General features: G+C 44.9%; 1 protein-coding gene across 2 annotated transcripts in view; it reads left to right on the top strand.

The window, feature by feature from the left end:
* MKL1 (megakaryoblastic leukemia (translocation) 1) overlaps nucleotides 1–19,578 on the top strand; it is a 105,378-nt gene that overhangs the window by 54,776 nt on the left and 31,024 nt on the right. For both annotated transcript variants that reach the window (XM_019515140.1, XM_019515141.1), the window contains exon 2: nucleotides 8,188–8,253. In XM_019515140.1, coding sequence (XP_019370685.1) covers nucleotides 8,188–8,253 — 66 coding nt within the window. The remainder of the gene's footprint in view (nucleotides 1–8,187; nucleotides 8,254–19,578) is intronic.

A 19,578-nucleotide genomic window follows, 5' to 3' on the forward strand; every position in this document is an offset into this window, starting at 1 on the left:
TTGTTGTCCTTGATCTGGGTAGCTAGTCCCAGTTCCATCTACCTTGTGCTGAGCACCAGCTTGTTCCCCTGAAGCTGCTTCTCAGCACCGCCAGGCAGTGTTTGCTGAGGCTGCCCACTTGGAGCCTGCGCCACGCTAGGCTGTGGTGCAGCTGCTTCACCCCCGTCTCTGTGCTGCCCAGCATGGCAATAGCGGCTATGTGGAGCAACCACTGTGCAACAGAGAGGCAGTGGTGGATCAACTGCACCACAGCCTAGCGTGGCGTGGGCTCCAGGCAGATGATCGCAGCAAACAGTGCCCAGTGGCGGTGAGCAGGGGGAGGATTGAGGCTTTCCTGCGTGCCGAGCTGCTGGTACCTTGGCTTACCCTAACAGGTGAGTCCGGAGCCAGCGTGGAGCCCAGGCTAGCAGTGGTTGTGGGTTACGAGCTGGTTCTCAGCATGGGGGAGAAGCGGGCACCCCCTCCCCGTGGCTGGTGCCCTGTACTGCAGCGTCTCCAAGCCCACACAGGGTTGCCTGTGCCTGCTCTCCATTGCCACCACTGCCCTGTGGGGCGGCGGTGATGTGGCAGAGAGGCAGGACAGCCCCCGCAGGCTCTGAGCAGCTGCAGCATGGGGCGCTGCCCACGGGGAGGGAGGAGCCGCTTTTCCCCTGCTGGTGAGCGTGAGGTCGGGGCTGTGCACTGCTCCCCACCTGTACCACGGGACTGGGGCAGGGGCTCTGGGAGTGAGGAGGTGTGCAGGAGCCAGTTGCAGCCAGGCAGGAGCATGGGGCCTGGACCAGCACCAGTGGGGCCCAGAGCAGGGAGGCAGGAGCGCGGAGTCCTGGCTGATGCGCTCTGTGGAGCCGGGCCAGCTCCCCTCTCTCCCTGCTGGTGCAGCCCAGCCCAGCTCCACAGACCCCTGCCAGTCCACACCCTGCACTCTTACTGCCCTGCTCTGGGCCCTGCCAACGCTGGCCCTGGGACATTGGTGCAGGCCCCGTGCTTCCACTCCCCCGCACCGCTTTCCCCACTTTCTTGCCAACCCACTCTGCACTACATGGCTTCCATACCCACATCCATACTCACATGCACACATCCCCACAAACCCCCATATACAATCATTTCTGCATATACAGCACAAACGCCCACAAATCAGGACAAAAATATATTTTTTAATTAAAATATATTATTATGGGTGTTTGATTTTTAGTATGTAATTTGGGCTTTTTTGCCCTAAGATGGCAAACCCTCTTCCCCAAAGGAGTATTTTGAGGGGCAAGGGGAGGGACTTCCAGTGGCAAAGGTCAGAGGTTAGGGGTGGGACTTCCGGCCCCAAGATGGTGACCAGGGGGCGAGGCACCTGTCAAGGGGCAGGGCTACCCATGCGGCCCTCGACAGCTTGCCAAAACTCGGTAAGCAGCCCTCTGCTCAAAATAACTGCCCACCCCCGACCTACACCATAAACCACTGTTTAGGAACTGCTGCTTCAGCGGTGAAGACTCTTGAGATAAATGCAGAGAAACTGGTTATGTTTTTTTTTTGTTTGAGGGTTTGTTTTTAATGACTTGTATCATCAAGACAAAATTTTGCTCCTAGTTTCCATCCACCCGTGTTTTAAGATTTTTTTAAGAGATACCTTCTTATTGAGCAAAGGAAAAATGAGGGATAAAAGAAAGACATTTAAAGGAGAGGAGAATCAGCTTCTAGTAGTGTAAGAGTTGATGTAGTAGCTGTGATGGTCGAGAAATTATGTGAGAAGCAAGGATTTCTTAGGGTGAGATCTTTTATGGGAGCAACTGCATAGTTGGAATAGAGTTAGATGAGCTTTTGAATGAGACATTCTTCATCAGGTCTGATCAGTACAAGCCAAGCATAGCATCCAAGCATACAGGATGAGCTTAGAGAATTTCTTCCCAAACATGCTGGGTAGACGGATCACAGGGGCTTGAAATAAAGCAAAAGTCCAACCCCCAAACTCTGTGGATTCCCTGGAAGCAAGGGCTTTCTGCATGGGCAGCCTGCTACCCCCTCTGCTAAAGTGTACTGCTTTGCAGTCATGCCTCCATGGTATCTCTTGGCTGTGGTTTTCTCTGGTGTCCTTCTGTTGGCTTCGTGTCATAGTGACTTTTCCTGTTGGATAAGCAGAGCTGCGGAAAGATTCCTGTTGAGTCTGTCAGCACTACTCTTATAATATCCAGTAGAGTGGTGAGTGTCTGGTGTTCTGAATCCTCTGAGCAGAATCTGGTTATTTTCCACAGTGCTGCCAAGATACCTATTTTAATCACTTGCATGAAATGCCACTACTCATCCTAATTTTGGTTCCTGATCAGCTGTTACTGTTTAGACCTTCTCTCTGAGGAAAAGGAAGTTCTCAGTCCCATGTCCCCCAAGTAGAAGAGCCCACGGCGTGAATACAAATAAGGGTGTTCTGATTCTGGTGTGAAAGGTTCCTCTAATGATTTTAGATTGAAGCAGATTCCCCTCCTCTCAGCTGTGTGGTTGCTAAAGAAAGGATGGGGAAACTACTTGCATTTGAACAGTGGCTGTTGCTGCCATACTAAAGAAAAGCGGTAGTGGAATATGAGATGGGCTCAAACAGCAGAAAGAGATGAATTTTTGAGTTGTTGGTCTTTTGCTTATGCTCTCTATAGGCCACTTTTTCAAATCCATGGTGTGTTAGAAAGTGTGTGGACATTGTCCATAACAGCAATCAAAGACTTTAGAATGGGTGTCAGCAATATAACCCCGGTGCTTCCACTTGGCTTTACATGGAGGTTCCCTACCCCCCCCAAGAGAGAAAGCTTGGCTATATAATTCCTGTAGTTCTGATGCCATTTACAGTCTGTTTCACTTATTGTACAGTCTGCTTCAGTGCATAGCCAGTTGCATTCCCTGTCTGCAGTTAGGAGATTAAAGTGCTGTTGCACTTTGACAAGTGCCTTTAAGGCTATGTACAGACTTTCAGAAAGCCTGAGGGGGAATCCATCTAAATTACTTGATTTTCTGTAAGCAGTGCCATTTAGCAAACAGAATACACATTTGCCCTTTGGTGCGGGGGACAGACGAATCTTAAACCAGGTTCTGCCATTTTTAAACCAGTATGTGTGCACTGAGCTTCTGTTCTGTTATGGGCATAGACTGGTTTCCAATTGCTTATACCGGTAAAAGTGAAATGTCTGTATTTGGCCTAAGTGACGTGTTTCTTCTACAAGGCAGAAAATGACCTTTTCCCCTACCATCTCTATAGTGACCTCTATCTGAAATCTTAGCCCTTGTCTGCTCTGTAATAAAACTTGTGCTGGAAGATCTATTTAAATTGGACTTCAACATTAGTCAGTGCTGAACATTGTTTTAGAAAAATGATTTTGGCCACACTGTGCCCACTCGCTGGGAATGTAATACGTTATATATAATTTCTTGGTATTTTTGCAGCATAGACAACCTATGAACGAAGCTGCTCTCTGTTCTCTCTGTTGGCCTTAAAGATGCCATAGTTGGAACCTAGTGAACTATTGTTGCTGATACATGAACCAGAACCAAATCTTGCTTCACTCTGCAAAAGCATTTCAGGAGTCGGAATGTATTTTTATAAGCAGGTACAATTTAAAGATATGGAGGAAGCTGTTGCTGGAGCAAGAAGGGGATTTTTCTAGCTACATTGGCACTGTAAGGATTAAATTCAGACCAACCTTAAATTGAGTGAAGTGGATGGCAATTGCAATCACTTAGTCCAAGCCTGAAAATTTACTATTTGCTGCTGCACTATAGTAACTAATCTAGGGGTGGGCAAAGTCTGGTCCATGGGCCAGATCTGGCCAGCAGCAGACTCCATTTCCCAGCAGCCCCTGCCCGCGTGGCTGGGGCTGATTTCTATGGGGACCCTAGCAGCGCTGTGATAGCACAGGGCTGAGGTTTCCATGGAGACTGGCCCCAGCAGCTCTGGCAGGGCAGGGAGCTGCTCCAGGGCCAGGCTGGGATCTTGCCGTGGCAACAGCATGGTCTAGAGCCAGGGCAGAGCTGTGATCTACACCTTGCATGCTCTGGGCAGGGGTGTGCAGGCGTTGGATTATGGCTGTGCCCCAACTCCTTGCAGTGGTGACAGCGTGGTCCAGAGCTGGGGCAAAGCTGCTATCCATTGCCTGTATGCCCCTGCCTGGAACATGCAGGCTGCAGATTGCAGCTCTGCTCTGGCTCCGGACCATGCTGTCACCACTGCAAGATCCCAACCTGGCCCTAGAGCAGTTCCCTGCCCTGCCAGCGCTGCTGGGGTCAGTCTCGACAGAAACCCTGGCCTTGCGCTATCACAGCACAGCTGTTGCTGGGATCCATGGAAACCAGCCTTAGCTATACAGGCAAGGGGTGCTGGCAAATGGAGTTCAGCTGCCAGCCAGATCCACCATTTTGCCCATCCTTGAACTAATGGTTTAATGCATTTTAAATTCAAAGGTAAATTCTCTGTAATAATAAAATTACTCCAGATAAGTAAATGGTAGACAGTATAACAGTAATTTCATCTTTCAAAGCATTAGTACGTCATGCTGGTTTTAGTCAGTCAGCTGTGCCCTTTAGTCATTCTCCAGTTAGAGTGATGGGCTTAAGATGTGTAAACTCCAGTATCAGTGTTGTTGGTAATTATTGTTATGGTGTCAAACGCTTTGTGTTTACAAATTTCACAGTTAACTTAGTGGCGTGCATGCTGCTCATGTTCTCTGGCCATATGTGAAGTACTTCTATTTTATATGTTATCGAATGCATTGGCATGTACAGGTGCTGGCTGCAAATTGCGGCCTGTGGTTTTTCAAGCCTCACAAATTAATTAGTGAAAGTTTCCAGGAAGTGCTTTAGGAAATGCAGGTGCTTATTTACTAGGAGATGTTTTTCACCTGATTCTGCTGTACTAGTGTCTCCTGATGTTAGTGCATTGCTGAACCTTCAGGGGTGATGGCAGAGGTCCCGAATGTCTAGAGTTACCAAAGAGTTGCTTTTCTTGGGAGTGAGAGAACTTCTTACACTGAAAAGGCAATTAATCTCCCTGAGGCTTACTAAAATGGCACGTTTCCTTTGCCCTATTTATATTTGAATATTGGCACTTCTCAAAAATTTCACTTTTGATTCTGTTTGGTTTCTATTTCTCATTGCTTTGTTCAACTAATGTTTTTACGACAAAGCTGTTAAATTAAAATATGTCATTGTAGTAGAATTTTTCAGAACCGTGAAGTTGTTTCCATTAATGTCCAACCTGTCCAGTGTATGTGTTCACTGGCAAATGTGTCTGACAGTTTTCCTTTTAATACATTGGTAGCCTGGATTAAATTCCAGTGTGGGGACTAACGTTTGGCCTGCATAGTTCCTCTGTGTAATTTCAATTGGATACAGTATTTTTCTTCACTTCCTGTTCTAAACTGTTGCTTATGTTCTTTAAATAACTGTTGTGATCCGCTTTGTATGTGGCTTTACCTTATTGGCCATATTTACTAGGTGACATCTGATAACTTTGGAATTTTGCAGAATGAAAGGCATTGTAGAAATGCGAGATTTCCTTCAGCACAAAAGTCCCGTGGCCGCATCCAAGACATATCAGGCCTCAAGACATATTTCTCTGATTTTTGATGAAACCAAAAATTTAGAGACCTTTTTTTCTTTTAAGTTGCTCTTATAAACTCGTTGCATTGTGTGATATTGTGTCCTTTGACAAAGGGGTGTCATTTCAGTGATGTCCTCTTCTGAAACACAGAAGGAAGTGACAACAGGCTTCTGTGGTTCTTCTAGTCACATCGTTGAACACCAAGTGTTATTTTCAAATAGGCAGTGGTCAGCTACAGACAAGATTATTTGGGTAAATCCAATATCTTTTAATTAGACCAACTCAAATCTAATAAATGATATCACATTTACCCAAAGAACATTGTCTGCCTACGTCCTTAGCTCCACATGGCTACATCCTACACTCCCGTTTTCATCTGTGCACACGTGAGACCAAATATATACACACAGCTCACAGCTTAGGTTTAGATGACGGAGTAAAACTGAATGAGCTCTGCTTATAATTCCCACCATTTCCAGTACTGGCGCAGGTCTGCTCATTGTTGCAGTAATCATGGATGAGTTTCCTCATCATCATCAGTTTAGATGTCTCTCCAATAGTGTATGTGTATAGTGCTTTCAGCTCCTACCAGGCATGGGGTGGTGAGTTAGTGAGTCCTGATCTAATCCAGCATGTCTGCATAGTTCACCACCAGTGCCGTGCTATAATCAGATAAGCGGGTGGGAAACATCAGTGCTGTATCTCACTAGCAGTGCAGTTTTGGTGGTAGTCACTGTAGTGTCATTGTGTCAACACTCAGAAGTATTGCTCTCTCACATGACATTGCTTGTTGCTGACACTTATTTTCCATGCCGTCTTCTGCACTCCTTTGAACTTTTTACTAATTGTGCTTCACACCTTGTTCATTTGAGGCTCTCAGAGCGCCATACAAAAGTTACTTAAGCTTTAAAGGATCTCTTCTTTTGAGGAAAGAAAGCATTATCCCCATTTACAGATAGAGAAAATGAGACTGTCATCAAGGGTTAAATGCCTTGCTGAGTGTCAGAATTTCTGGCAGTTTGCAGTAGAAGGCAAGAGTCTTCATTTCAAACCTGTCACGACCACCAAATATTCTCTTTCCCTCTACTTTAACAAGGGGTGCTCTAGAATTAACCAAAAAAACCAAACCCTGTAGAGAAGAGGGGGAGATACTCACAACCAAGGCCTGTAGTTCACTGTAACTGAGACTCTTCTGTCATTCTAAACCATTGGCAGAGGTCCATAAATGACAGACAGCCTTGAATTGGCTCTGGGGACATCTGTTACTCTATTTTTAGAATTCACACACTTGCACATGTAAACAGGTGATCTCCTAAATATATGGAATTCAATAACACTTGGAATTCAAAGTACTCATAAGTCAAAGTGGATTTAAGGGTGAGATGAGCATGTCACTACCAAAATAATCAGTTGCGTAATAATCCCTGAAAAAGGTGTATTTTATGCTGCTAATGTTTTATTCTTGAGTATGTGTGTCTTTGCGCATTCTTGCACAATTAAGAATTGCTCTTACTTCATGAGGAAGTACTTTTCAGGACACTTTCTCTCTGAATGACTTTGTTCCACCTTTATTCCCCATTTGACTATCTTGGCAATTACCCGTTTCTCACTGTTAAGAGTAGATATCTATCTCTTGTAGATATGTTGCTTCTATTTCAAAGGTAAACAAAGAAGAAGTAATTTTCTAGGTTAGTCCTGAAGTATTGGAATTAAGGGAAGGAGACTGAGTAAAGGGACATTTAGACTGAATGTCTGGAAATACTTCCTAATAGCTAGATTGATTTTGGAGTAATGTCCCGAAGGAAGTGCTGAAAACTCCAGTGCTTGAATAATTTAAAACTGAATGGGATAAAACACTGGAGACTATGCTGTAGGGAATGATTCTGTATTGATCAGAGCATGATGGGGGAGAAAAACAGACTGACTGTGATCGATTACTGTCTTTTTTTTCAAACATCCAAACATCATGCCAACGAATAAAGATTAGACATTACAGTTATTTTTTCTATTAACATTTTTAAAGTTCTGGTTCTCCAAGAAAAAGTGGAAGGGTTTCTTTCAGTGTGAGACAGAACCATCTCTAGCTAATCTTTATAACTGAATTCAAAGAAATGGTGTAGTAATGCAACAAAATTTATTAGTGGAGGGGGAGTAGGTTTTCTTTCTTACACTTAAGAAAAGCTCTGTTGACCAATGAAATGGGCAGGCACATGGTGATTACAGTTTCTAGGAGTTGCTTGCAATGTGAATGTTGGTCCCTTCCTGTTGGAGTAGTCAGTCCATATTTTCTGTTTGTTTTTAAATGTTCATGGTTTGGAAAGACCTTGGTGCTCTAGAAATAATTGAGAAACAGGGCCTGTTTTGCGGATTTTTATCACCCTACCAAGACCTTCGCAACTTCCTCTCTCCGTTGCCTGCAGCAGAATACGGAAACCTTGCTCTTAAGGCCACTTCTGCAATTGCAGGAGGGAAGAGGCGAAGGGTGGGGGGGGGGCCTTTCTCTTTCTGCTCAGCATGTCTTGGAGCCAAAAGAAGAATATCTAACGTATTTGAAAATGTGTCCTGCACTGTGTCTCCCGCTGACTAGTTTCCTACTCTTTTCTCTCTTTGTTGCACCTCAGTGCTGCAGTTGAAGCTCCAGCAGCGACGGACTCGGGAGGAGTTGGTGAGCCAAGGGATCATGCCGCGTAAGTACCACTTAAACTCATTCCTTTGTCTTAGCGTTTATAGCACCTGCCTTTGAATGGAGGGTGGCTTGGGGATGAAAAATGGCGAATGTGAGAGCCCCACCCTGTTTCACTCCACCTCCCTTCTAATAAAGCACTGGGGACCTTGGAAGAGAGAGCCACCTAGAATATCAAGGAGCAGTGCTGGCACCACACTTAATTGCATTCAGAACAATGGCTGTGTTGCTTGCTGTGGAGAATAGTCTTCTGGAGAATATGTGCCATATTAGAAGCATCTTACGTGCTCATGCGTGCTGGTAATCGCTCTTAGCAGGCTTCCTGCCTCTGCCGCTTCCATTCTTGTGTGTCAGCACCGCATAACTCAGAAGCATGGCTGTCCTGAATTAGTGCCTACATACTATAAACCTGGTAGAATCTCTACTATGCACGCAGGGTATCAAGGCGGCAAGGCTACTCTTTTTCTGCAATGGTCAGTGTTTGAAACACATCTAGTAGCAACTGTAGAGAGCAGCTGTTCTGCTGCAGGGGGGAAAGATCTGCAGAAACTGTTAAATGGTAGTGTGTGGGTGGCTAGAATATACCTTAGCCCCAAGCTCAACATGTACAGAGTTTGGGGAACAATTTTTTTTGAGTGCAGGACTGGTGATAGAAATGGAATTAAATAGTTTGACTCAACTTCAGTACCTCTGAACTGGATGACACTTTCCAAGTGCATCAGCAAGCAACCAAGGGAGAACCAAAGAACAGGTGGTTATTTTTGGAGTTCTCTGCATTTCCTCTGAAAGCCTTAATGAAAAGCAGCAGCTTAACTATGCATTTCTTTTTCTGAGAACCTTTCCCTGCCCCCAACAGACACACCGTAAATGTAAGCTAAAACCAAAAGGAGCTACACTGTTCTTTTGGAAGGCCAGATAGAGAAGAGAGTTTTCTCACTTCTACTTTGGGATGTACTCTGAAATGGTAGGGCCTTCCTTTTCTAAATGCATGAGGCGAGTTTATCAGCTGTGACTCTTTCAATGAAAAGAAATTTGTAAGCATCAGTCAGTCAGTGGGAGTGCCTCAGTATAAGGCAATGATATGTAGGCCTGTGTGAAGTGGTAGATATTCGCTTCGGATTTGGCCAGTTCGGGGGACGGTGATTCGATTTGGTGATTCAAATCACTGTCCCAAATTGATTCGGCCAATCTGATTCAGAAATTTGGCCATTGCCAAATCGGCCTAATCTCTGAATCGGACAGGCCCCATCCCTGCCTGCTCTCCCAGCTCCGTAAATATCTGGCTTGCCTGACCTAGCTCCCGGCTCTTAAAAAAAAAAAAAAAAGCCCCAGACTCATTGGGTCCTGCTGGGCGGGGGGTGATCCCCGCTGCCCTGCGCTGTGTGGGGGGCTCTGGCACAAGGCCCAGAGGCCCTGGGGCTGCTGCAGCAGTCGGTAAGTGTGAGGCTTTTTTTTTCTTTAAGAACTGAGAGCTGGGACGGGCAGGGCAGCCATGGGGGCGGGGAGGGGGAGGCTGGGAGAGTGGGTGGCAGTTGGGTGCTACTCAGGGGGCTGGGGGAAGAGGCAGAGGATGGGGCCTGCTAGGGGTCCCCCCATGATCTCCTCCCCACTCCTCCAGCCCCACCTCCCCTGCCCCTTACTATCATGGAGTCCAGGTCCAGCTCCTTGCTGCAGCTGGTGGGGACTGCCCAAATCTCCAAACCTCGATGAATCTTTTCTGAATTGATTCAGAGAGCTTCGAACCTATTCGGACCTTTTTATTGGTCTCCTGATTCGATTCAGATTTGGAGATTTGGCTGCCGAATTGGGCTGAATCTCCTTTGAATCGAATCAGCACTTGAAGCTTCGCACAGCCCTAGTGATGTGCTCTAGGGCAGCAGTTCTCAACCTTTTGCACCTTACTTCCCACCAGCCATTTTGTGAAAAAACCCTGGTCCCACCATAATAAAAACCCCACAAAACTGCACTGTTCAAGATATTTGTTGATTCATCTACTTGAAGTGCAAACAACTGACTTTTTCAATCGGGCAATGAGTTGAAGGCCCACTTACATGACCTTCAAGTCCCACCAGTGGGACATGTCCCACTGGTTGAGAAACATTGCTCTAGGGCAGGGATGAGCAGTTATTTTGGGTGGAGGGCTGCTTACTGAGTTTTGGCAAGCCATCAAGGGCCACGTGACAGGCAGCCAGGGGCAGATAAATATTAATTTTCTAAATTTTTTAGGGGCTCTGCGGGCCAGATAGAATGGCCTGGCGGGTCGCATCTGGCCTGTAGGCCGCATTTTGCCCGCCCCTGCTCTTAGGCATTTCTCTTCATCAGATTCCATCAAATCAACCTAAACTCCCTTAGTGAATATTAGTATTAGGGGATATTAGTAAATTGTGCCACCTGTGATTATTTTGTTCTGTGGGACTCCTACAGATATTTCTGAAGAACACATTGTTGGCTTTGGGATGAACCATATTGACCCAAGTGTTGGGTATTTGCAATAACCTTTCCCAGGAGAAAACATTCCTGACCTTTGTGCATCATCTTTATCTCTCCTCTTTAGCACTGTCTTAGGCTATTAATATCCTTAGTAGATTTGTTAAGTCCAAAATGCATATTTAAGTTTTATTTGCCATGAGGAAATGTATCTTTTTTTGCTTGTAGTTATGTGAAAACCTTGTGTCTGTTTTCAAGAGTGGTTAATGGTTTGTTTTTTCAAGTTTTTGGTCTCCAATGTGAGATACTTTAAAAGGGGCCTGATTTGTAGGCCCCAAACAGCTTATTTTATCCTATTTAATCACAGAAGCCAGAAGGAGACTTAGAACTGGATCGGTTGGGTCTGTGCTCTCTCTTTTCTTGAGACTCTTGAGACTCTGCTTTGCTTCCAAACTGTACTTGCCATTTGGAGGGCATGGCAGTCTGTGAAAGAAGTGTGGTAACTGAGATGCATTCCAGGTCCTGATCCCTCCAGCTAACCACTGATGTGGAATTGAATGAGTGCTTTGGGGAGAGAGTAGAGGTCACTGCTTAGTGCCTGGTGTGCATGCTTATTTTCCATCACCCTTAATTTCATTGACTGAAACATAAATCTTGAATAGTGTTAAATTTAACCTGACACTCCAAACATATTGCAAACCTCAGACTCCCTTTATCTAAACTCTTCTCAGGCATTGTGGGCATTTATACATGTGCTCTGGGAGTAAGGGGTGGGGGGGAAAGCTTTAAGTAGAGTGGCTCTGAGAGCTGCTCTAATTAAAGCACCCAGAGTATCTTGTGTGTTAGTGTCCCCCTGCTTCAAAATGGTGGCAGGCACGCTTTGTCAAAAAAAAAAAAAAAAGCATACCCACTGCCATTTTGAAGCCAGGGATGCTAATACACAAGACACTGAAGGCTACTGGAGCACAGTAATTGCCATGCTGTGGCAGACTTGATTAATTGAGTCTGTAATTACAGTATGTTGGAGCAGGCTCGTTGCTGGTGTACAGGTGCCCTGTGTGTGCCTGGGAAGTGGAAGGAGATGTGTTAAGGGTCAGAGGGCTAGCTCTCAGATTAAATGGCTGCTTGTCATTTTGCTCTTAGGATGTACCCTTGTTTTGCTCGGAAGAACAGAGTTTGGAGCAGAGCACCTTGTTCCCAAATGGAATTTTGTTTAGATTGGGAGCGGGGAGCGGAGTGGCATGTTTTAACATTTTTTACCAAGTACACTTAAGCTCACTTGAATACCCTCTCAAGGCCACTTCCCTCCCAGGGGAGAGATGCATTATACTGCATGGTGTATATCTCTCATATTTAGAGCTTTGTAGGTGCACAAACAAAGGTTTAAAACAACTGAGGCAAAGAACCACATACTGTGTGTGCAGTCCATGTACCTGAGCTTTGACCTAGAAGGACAGTCTCTAAAAATGGACAGTTTGGTGTTCGTGTTTATTCAGTTCTTGCCCTTTCTGCTGAGATGGTCAGTGGAGGCCAGTCAGTGCTGCAGGTCAAGTTTCTCAACTGCTTGCATTTAAAAAATAATATGTGAAAGTAAATCTACTTTTTCCTCTTAGGATGTAGATTGAATATGAAAAATGACTTCCCACTCAGCTCAGCCCTTTTTAACCTCGTGTACTGTGGAAGGAACAGTCAGATTTTGCCAATTTAAGGTGCTGAAATTAAACTTTAGATTTAATGTACAATACTCCAAACATGCAGCCACCTCTGGAGAATGCAGCAGCTGCTTAACAGCACAGTAGTAAGACACATAGAAAACTTCTTCAGTTAAAATTACAAGAATGTTAAGGGTATAATTTATGGCCCATATACACCAGAGGCACCAGTCTCCCTTGCAGTTTTTTTCTTTAATTACTGCAAAGGTTAGGGCTTTAGTTTTACGTAAGTATTTTATTGTCAGCCAGGGCTTTGACCTTTGATATTAGTAGCATGTGCAAAACTCCACGCAAGACCACTGTAAAATATAACCACAGAGCCCAGTTGCCTTGTGGTTACTACCCTTCAAATTTTGCAGGAGGTACTCTGAATAGGCATGAGAGTCAGCAGTATTGCAGAGGAGCACTGGCCGCTGCTCCGTAGCACCCCTTTGTGACCAGTTCAAGAATGGCATAGATTCAGGAGAGCTGTATCCTACCTGCCAGTTGGAAGGAAGTTGGCTGAAATGCAGTATTTCACCAATTTTCTTTTTCCTTTGTTTAACAGCAGTCTCACGTTGTTCAAGTTGGTGCCCAGGTCTGACTACTCAGCCTGGGAATGGCATGTGTGTAAATGCCCAAGGGGATTGAATGGATGTAAAGAAAACCTGTGGGCATTTAAAATCTCCTCTAGCTACTGCTGGCAGCTGAAGTTGTTAGTGAAGAGAGTAGTGGGATTTACATAGCAGCCTTTGCCCTCCTGAGAGAATTTATGCAAAAGGAGTTCATCTAATATCGGTTCCCTTTCCATCTCCCAGGCTTAGTTCTGATTCTTCCAACTCTCCTGCTGTCCTCCTGGATTAATGAGGAGGTTGTAAAATGATTGGGAATAAAGACTCATCCCTGATAGCTCCTGAGCTAAGTATAGGGTGTTTCTCATTCAGAAAGGAAGGAGTTTGTGCAGGCTGCTGCCCTCTGGCTCTTGGTTCCTTGCAGGCTGTGTCACCATCACTCTGATGCAACACTGACGGGGCTTCAGTGTCAGCTTCTTACTGCGCTCTGAGGTATAGGGTAGGATCCTTAGAGCTTCTCATGGTCCAGTCCAAACTCTCCTGGGTGGGGAGAAGTTTTGTACCTGGGGCACTGTATTGCTGAGGTTAATGAAGGTAAGTTGAAGCTTGGCACAGATTTTTATTCACAGTGGTTGACAACCCTGCAACCAAGAAACGATTCGTAGGACATAGTCATAAAACAGTTGGTATTCAATAGGAACAATTGAAGCATGACTTCAGAATGCAGAGCACAAATTGTGTCTCTCATTTTTGTCAATTCGTATCTGAATCAGGGCCAATAACATATTTAGGTTCATTTTCTGTGCCCAGCAAAGCTAATAAATAAGAAATTTTGATGCTTAGTAAATGTTTCAGTCAGAATTTTCAAATGTTGGTTTTGGTTTTTAAAGTTCAGCATTTGAAGCTTCATTTGTGGATTTGTGTGGCCAGGTCTGGGTACCAAAGCTGACAGTTTTCCTGTAGTGTCCACACATAAAAGTGCTTGTAAAGTATTGCAGTTATCAAAGCATTGTTCCTGCTGTATGAACTCTTACTAGGGCTCATAGCTACTTGTGTCTGAATTGAGGACTGACTTGTTTCAGTGGTATTGTAGCTTGAGAGTTGTGGCAGTGCAACCTTCTGGTTTAGGTTGGTACATCCTCCCAGCTCAGTCCCACGGTGGTATAAAAGGAAAAACTTCACTTAAGAGTTTTAACTTTTTTAATGCAAGTTTTGATGAAAGCTTCTTAATCAATACAGACTTCCTACCACACAGACCGATAGTTATGTTTTGTTTAGCAACATATCTTTTCTTTTTAAACCCTGAAAATCCTGAAGCCAACACAGTAAAGAGCACTGCCCGGAATCGTGGGACACACGGCACCATCTGTAGCGACAGCAGTGCTGCGTGGCAACGCAGTGTGGGGACACGCTGGACTAGTTCCTGTTAACCAGGAGGCAAACATGGACACGCTAAATGTTCTCAGAGAAAAGTGGTTTTAGAGTTATGCCATTACACTATTCACCATGAAATAGTGCTCTCTTATTGCAGAGTTCATTAGCAGATAGGTCCAAGGAAGGATGTAACACATGCATGGCACACCTAATTGTGTGCTGTTGTATCTTGATGGAAATGTTTCACCTGAGCTTTTCACTGGCCTCCATAAGTGATATATTTTACACGCTATTCTTATTCGTGTGTGTGTGTGAACAGTGTGTTGTCATGTTACCTGCAGAGTAGACTTCTGTGCTCATGTGCAGCTCCAGGGACTTCAGTCAGATTTGGCCTAGTTGTAGCAGTCTACTCCTGGCATTGCAGGATTGCAGTTGAAAATAATACGGTTAAATTCCAGAGGAATTAGCAGCAGCATTAAGCCCCTGAAGGCAGTTGATTTGCTGTACAGTTGATGTTATACAAATAACATGCTATCTACTTCTGCCCCGTTTGTCACTTCCCAACCAAAGAGCTTGCTTTGTCTCCCCCCTTCCCTATCAAACAGGAGAGGTGCAAGGGTATGATAGATGGGACTTTTTCTTTAAAAGTATTTTTCTTTAAAAGTGATGTGTAAAACAAAAGATGCAAATATTGCCAATCCCAGATTGATGCACTTAATGTCCTATCCCCGTCCTGTGTCCTGCTCTCTACCCCAGTTGTAGGAGACTGATGGCATGGAAGTGATAGCATTTTTATAATACTTCATCATTTCCAAAATCATCTTGGCGATTTATGGTTTACTGATGGTGACCCAGCAGCACAAATACGAGCAGAGATTGCAGTGAGAGCTCTGGTATTTGTGATGTCACATGTTGTGAGTTCTGCAAGAATCAAGTCACACCAAGAGGATTTCATAGACCAAACAAATAATTTTTAAAGGCTAATTGAGACATTTTTCTAGATTGAAATCTTGCATCTTCAACGCAGCCTGGTCAGTGGCTCACAGCACAAAAATCTGAAATGAAGTCAGTTTTTATTTTTATTCTTCAGTTCACCTTTAATTTGTCTTGGAGAGGGTAGTGTGTGGTATCTCAGACTATGATTGTATCTCTTGAAACATGCCGCCTCCTGCCTCTGACCTTGGGGATGTGGAAGGAACCTGCATGTTACACTGCAAACCACACCGACAACTTGCCAGGGCCCAAGGGCTGCCCCTGGTTTGTCTGTTTCCATTAGAAACAAATGTGTACAATTCTGTTTGCATTTACAAATTGGCAGCTCACTCAGCTTTCTCCTCACTGAAGTTCTAGGAAGGGAGGTTGCATTCAAGGATTTCCTAAGCTGCATTTAGCCCTCAGGGACATCCATTCAACAAAGCAACATATACAGCCATACAGACTGCTTTCTAAAGAGGCATAAAAGACATGAGAATGAGATCTGGTATGGCAGTTACCTTTGCGAGGCTGGGGGGAGGAACTGAATTAAGTTTTCTGGGATCCCCTCTAACGTATCTCTCCCCCCCGCCCCTTCCCACAAGCAGCCTTTGGCAAACAAACTTTGTTCATACTAACTTTTATATGATAGAGGCTGAAAACAGTCCCATTCCTCCCCCCCCCCATCTTGTCTAGGCATTTTGCCAAAATGACAGAAATGTTTGCTAGGGGAGGGGAGATTATCTGTCAAAAGGGTAGACATGAAGTCTAGTCCAAGAATGGATGAATCACAGGATTCCCATCAAAGATGCTCCTTGCCCTTCTCCCCTTGGAGCCTGGAGATTACAAAGTCATAGCTTTAGTGGAGCTTTCTTACTTGGTTTAACTTCTTTAGGTTTCCAGTGAAGCATGCTGAATACAAAATGTTAATGGAAGCAGACAGCTGTGTACACACCATCTACATCTCTCTTGTAAATATGATGATATGCTTCATTATGGTGATGCTTATTCATTATGGAGGCACTAGTCATAACCATAGATAATGGTTTCTGTTCTGCACTTAGATCAGGGATTCAGCTTCCCTGTTTTGTATAAAAAGTGCTGTATTCTCACCAAAATTAGGGTGCTTGTTTTTCAAGTACAGAATTAATTTTCTGCAAACGTTAATTAGTTATTAATAAAATGGAAATTCAAATGAAATAAAGGTCTCATTCTTTAAAAAACTTAGCACCCCGAGTTAGTCATTTCTATGTTCCTGTCTTTTTTTACAAAGAAATAGCATACATGTCCCACTTTTCACAGTTAAAATTAATTAAAACCTTGTGCATAGATTATGTTTGAAATATGACTATAACCTAAGTCAGGGGGTCAAACTCTTCTGGCCCTGCTGGCCATACAAATGGTGCAGGACTGGTCTATGGGCTGGATAAATGATGTTGGGCTGGTCCCATGGGCTGGTTTTGGCCCACAGACCACTCCCCTGGACCCACCTCCCTCAGCATGTGCTTTCACTGGTCTGGATCATGTGCTGCATGTGGCACCTACTCTAGCTGGTCAGGGGCAGGCTCTGCCTGCAGTGTGGAGCTGAGAGCAGGTGCTGGATCCATTATGCAGGGATGGGCCCCTTCTCCGCACCATGCTGGATCTAGTGCCTGCTCTGGTCAGCCTAGGACTGTGCCACACATGGCTCCTACACTGGCCAGCCCAGGGTGGGCTTTGTGTGTAGTGTGGGTCCCAGAGCTGCTTGGATTCCAGAGCAGCCAGAGCAGGTGCCACATGTGACAGAGTCCCACACTGGCCTTGCCCAGGTGCTGCATGCAGTATGGGTCCCGGGCCAGTCTGGTGCCCTCCATTTGTGGCATGTGGGTCAAACTTGAGACCCAAGGCCAGCACTGGAGACCAGAAAATGTGGCTGAGTGGGCCAGATCTGGCCCATGGGCCCCTTCTTTAACACTGCTGACCTAAATTAACAAATATTGTACCTAACTATCACCATGGGGACTATAGACAAACTCAGATCAGCAATTCAGGTAATTTTTAAGTGGGACAGTTGAGACATCAGAAGCATTTCAGTCAGTAACCAGTACTTTTTACAGTCACCTTGCATGCTACAATTCCCATGGTTAGAATGGCTCAGTGACATAAGTGAAAGTAAATGCAGTCTTAATGCAATAATCTTAACTCTGCCTGTGACAATACCAGCAAGGCTAAAAAAAATCCTTCTTTAAGCATCATTTAATTCATGCTTCCAAACAAATGCCCTAATTGATAGGTTATTGGATAGCATCACTACAGGACAGAGTTCAAGTTGTTAAGTACCCTTAGAATCTTAATTTTGGTTTTTCTGCATTTGTATAGTTTGGATTTAGTATTGGAATAACTACAATACCCCTGTGTTTTTACCCTTAAATTACTAATTCTCAGAACCTTAGTTCCATTCAACACCGTTTTTGACTCAATGGTGCCTGTATACGAGCGCGGAGGCTGCTCCAATGCACTGTAATTACAGCACATTGGAGCAGACTTGATTAATCCATCAGATTAATTACCATGCTCCAGCAGCCTCCCACGTCTCATGTGTCAGTGTCCCTGCGCTTCAAAATGGTGGCAGGGGTGCTTGAACTAAAGCTCGTCAAACTAGTTTTAGTTCAAGCGCCCCCACTGCCATTTTGAAGATATAAGATAAGATGCTGCAGCGCTTTAATTAGAGCAGGTCTCGGAGCTGCTCTAATTAAAGCACCGCCTCCTCCATCCCCAGAGCACATGTAAAAGTGTCCTACATGCTTAGAATGAAGTTGCTGGTTCTCCAGTGGCTCTGAAGTTGTTCATCTTCTTCCCACACCTTCCACAGGGACTGTGAAAGGACATGGGAAAGTTCAACTTCTAGGGTCTGACACACTTGCAATGACTATATTGGGCAGTGTGTCAGACCCTGCGTGGGAAACACTGGACAAGATTAAGCATGTGTATTCTACATGTTGACTCCCCTGCAGTTGTACAGGGGGCAGGGCATTGGTGATAGACTTCCATCCTTTCCATCTTTTTATATATGTTCTCTCTCGTGGTGTTTCTAATGCATGCAGCAGTCCTGGTAGCTGTTTTTTGGCTTGCACTTGGAAGACAACAGTTCCTTTGACTCCTGTGACCAATGTCTTAATGTGTGCTAAAGCTCACATCGTGTGAGGGGAAGAGGCTGTTTATAACTAGAGGAAGGTGGAAGGGACCAGCTGCCCAACCTGTGGTTTGAGATTTGTGTCTCATTAGATGGGACTTAGAGCCCCACCCAGAGCCAGCAGAGGAAACTGAGCATATTTGCAGCTCTTATCTCGTTTTTTATAAAAGAGTAGTAAACAAAGAAACTCGAGTCCTCCGCAGACAAATAGAGCAGTAAATAGCAGGCAGCTCTTCACCCGCCCTCCTGTTTTAAGTCAGCAAGTCTGAGGCTTAGCTTTGGGTGTGACACAAATAGGTTGGTGAAGAGCCTTGTTTTTTAGAGCAAAGGAAGATTGACCTTCCTTTCATTTGCTGATCTGAAAACAAAACAATATGAAGGGGGTGCTCAGTTTATACTAACTTTGCCATTCATATTTGGTTCCTGATTTTGGATTCAAATATGACTTCATTCTCCAGTTTCCATAAGAAGCATGATACTGGAAATATGGGAATATGTGCATGGGGCCTCTCCCCTGTACTAGAGGTATCTGACTAGACCAGAGGCAGGCAATTATTTCAGGTGGAGGGACACTTACTGAGTTTTGGCAAGTCATTGAGGGCCGCATGGGTAGCCCCCCCCCTTGACAGGTGCCCCGCCCCCTGGTCACCATCTTGGGATCAGAAGTCCTCTAACCCCTGACCTTTGCCACCAGAAGTCTCTCCCTTTGCCCCCTGGAAGTATTCCTTTCAGCAAGGGGGTTTGCCATCTTGGAACCAGCAACATTTCTAAAAATCAAACATGTACTACAACATTCATTAATTTCATTAAAAAAAAATTTTTTATCCTGATTTACATGTGTTTGTGTAGTGTACATAGAGGTGATAGTATAATAGCTTAAAATGTAGTCTTACTCTTGTATATTGTGGGAGAGTCGCTGTAGGTCTGTGGGTATATGGGGTGTGGGGGAGAGTGTGGGTGTCTATGTGGGATTTTTCAGGGGTGGATAGGCGTGAAGGGTGTGGATGTGCTGTGTGTGGGCACGTGTGGATTTTGTAGGAGGCTGTGAGTGTGTGGAGGGAGGGTGACTGGGGAGGGTTGTGGCTTGCATGGAGGGGGAAGATTTCCCCACAGCTGCCATG

The sequence above is a fragment of the Gavialis gangeticus genome, unplaced genomic scaffold (assembly GCF_001723915.1).
Source record: "Gavialis gangeticus isolate Ggan-Ray unplaced genomic scaffold, GavGan_comp1, whole genome shotgun sequence".
Classification (NCBI taxonomy): Eukaryota; Metazoa; Chordata; order Crocodylia; family Gavialidae; genus Gavialis; species Gavialis gangeticus.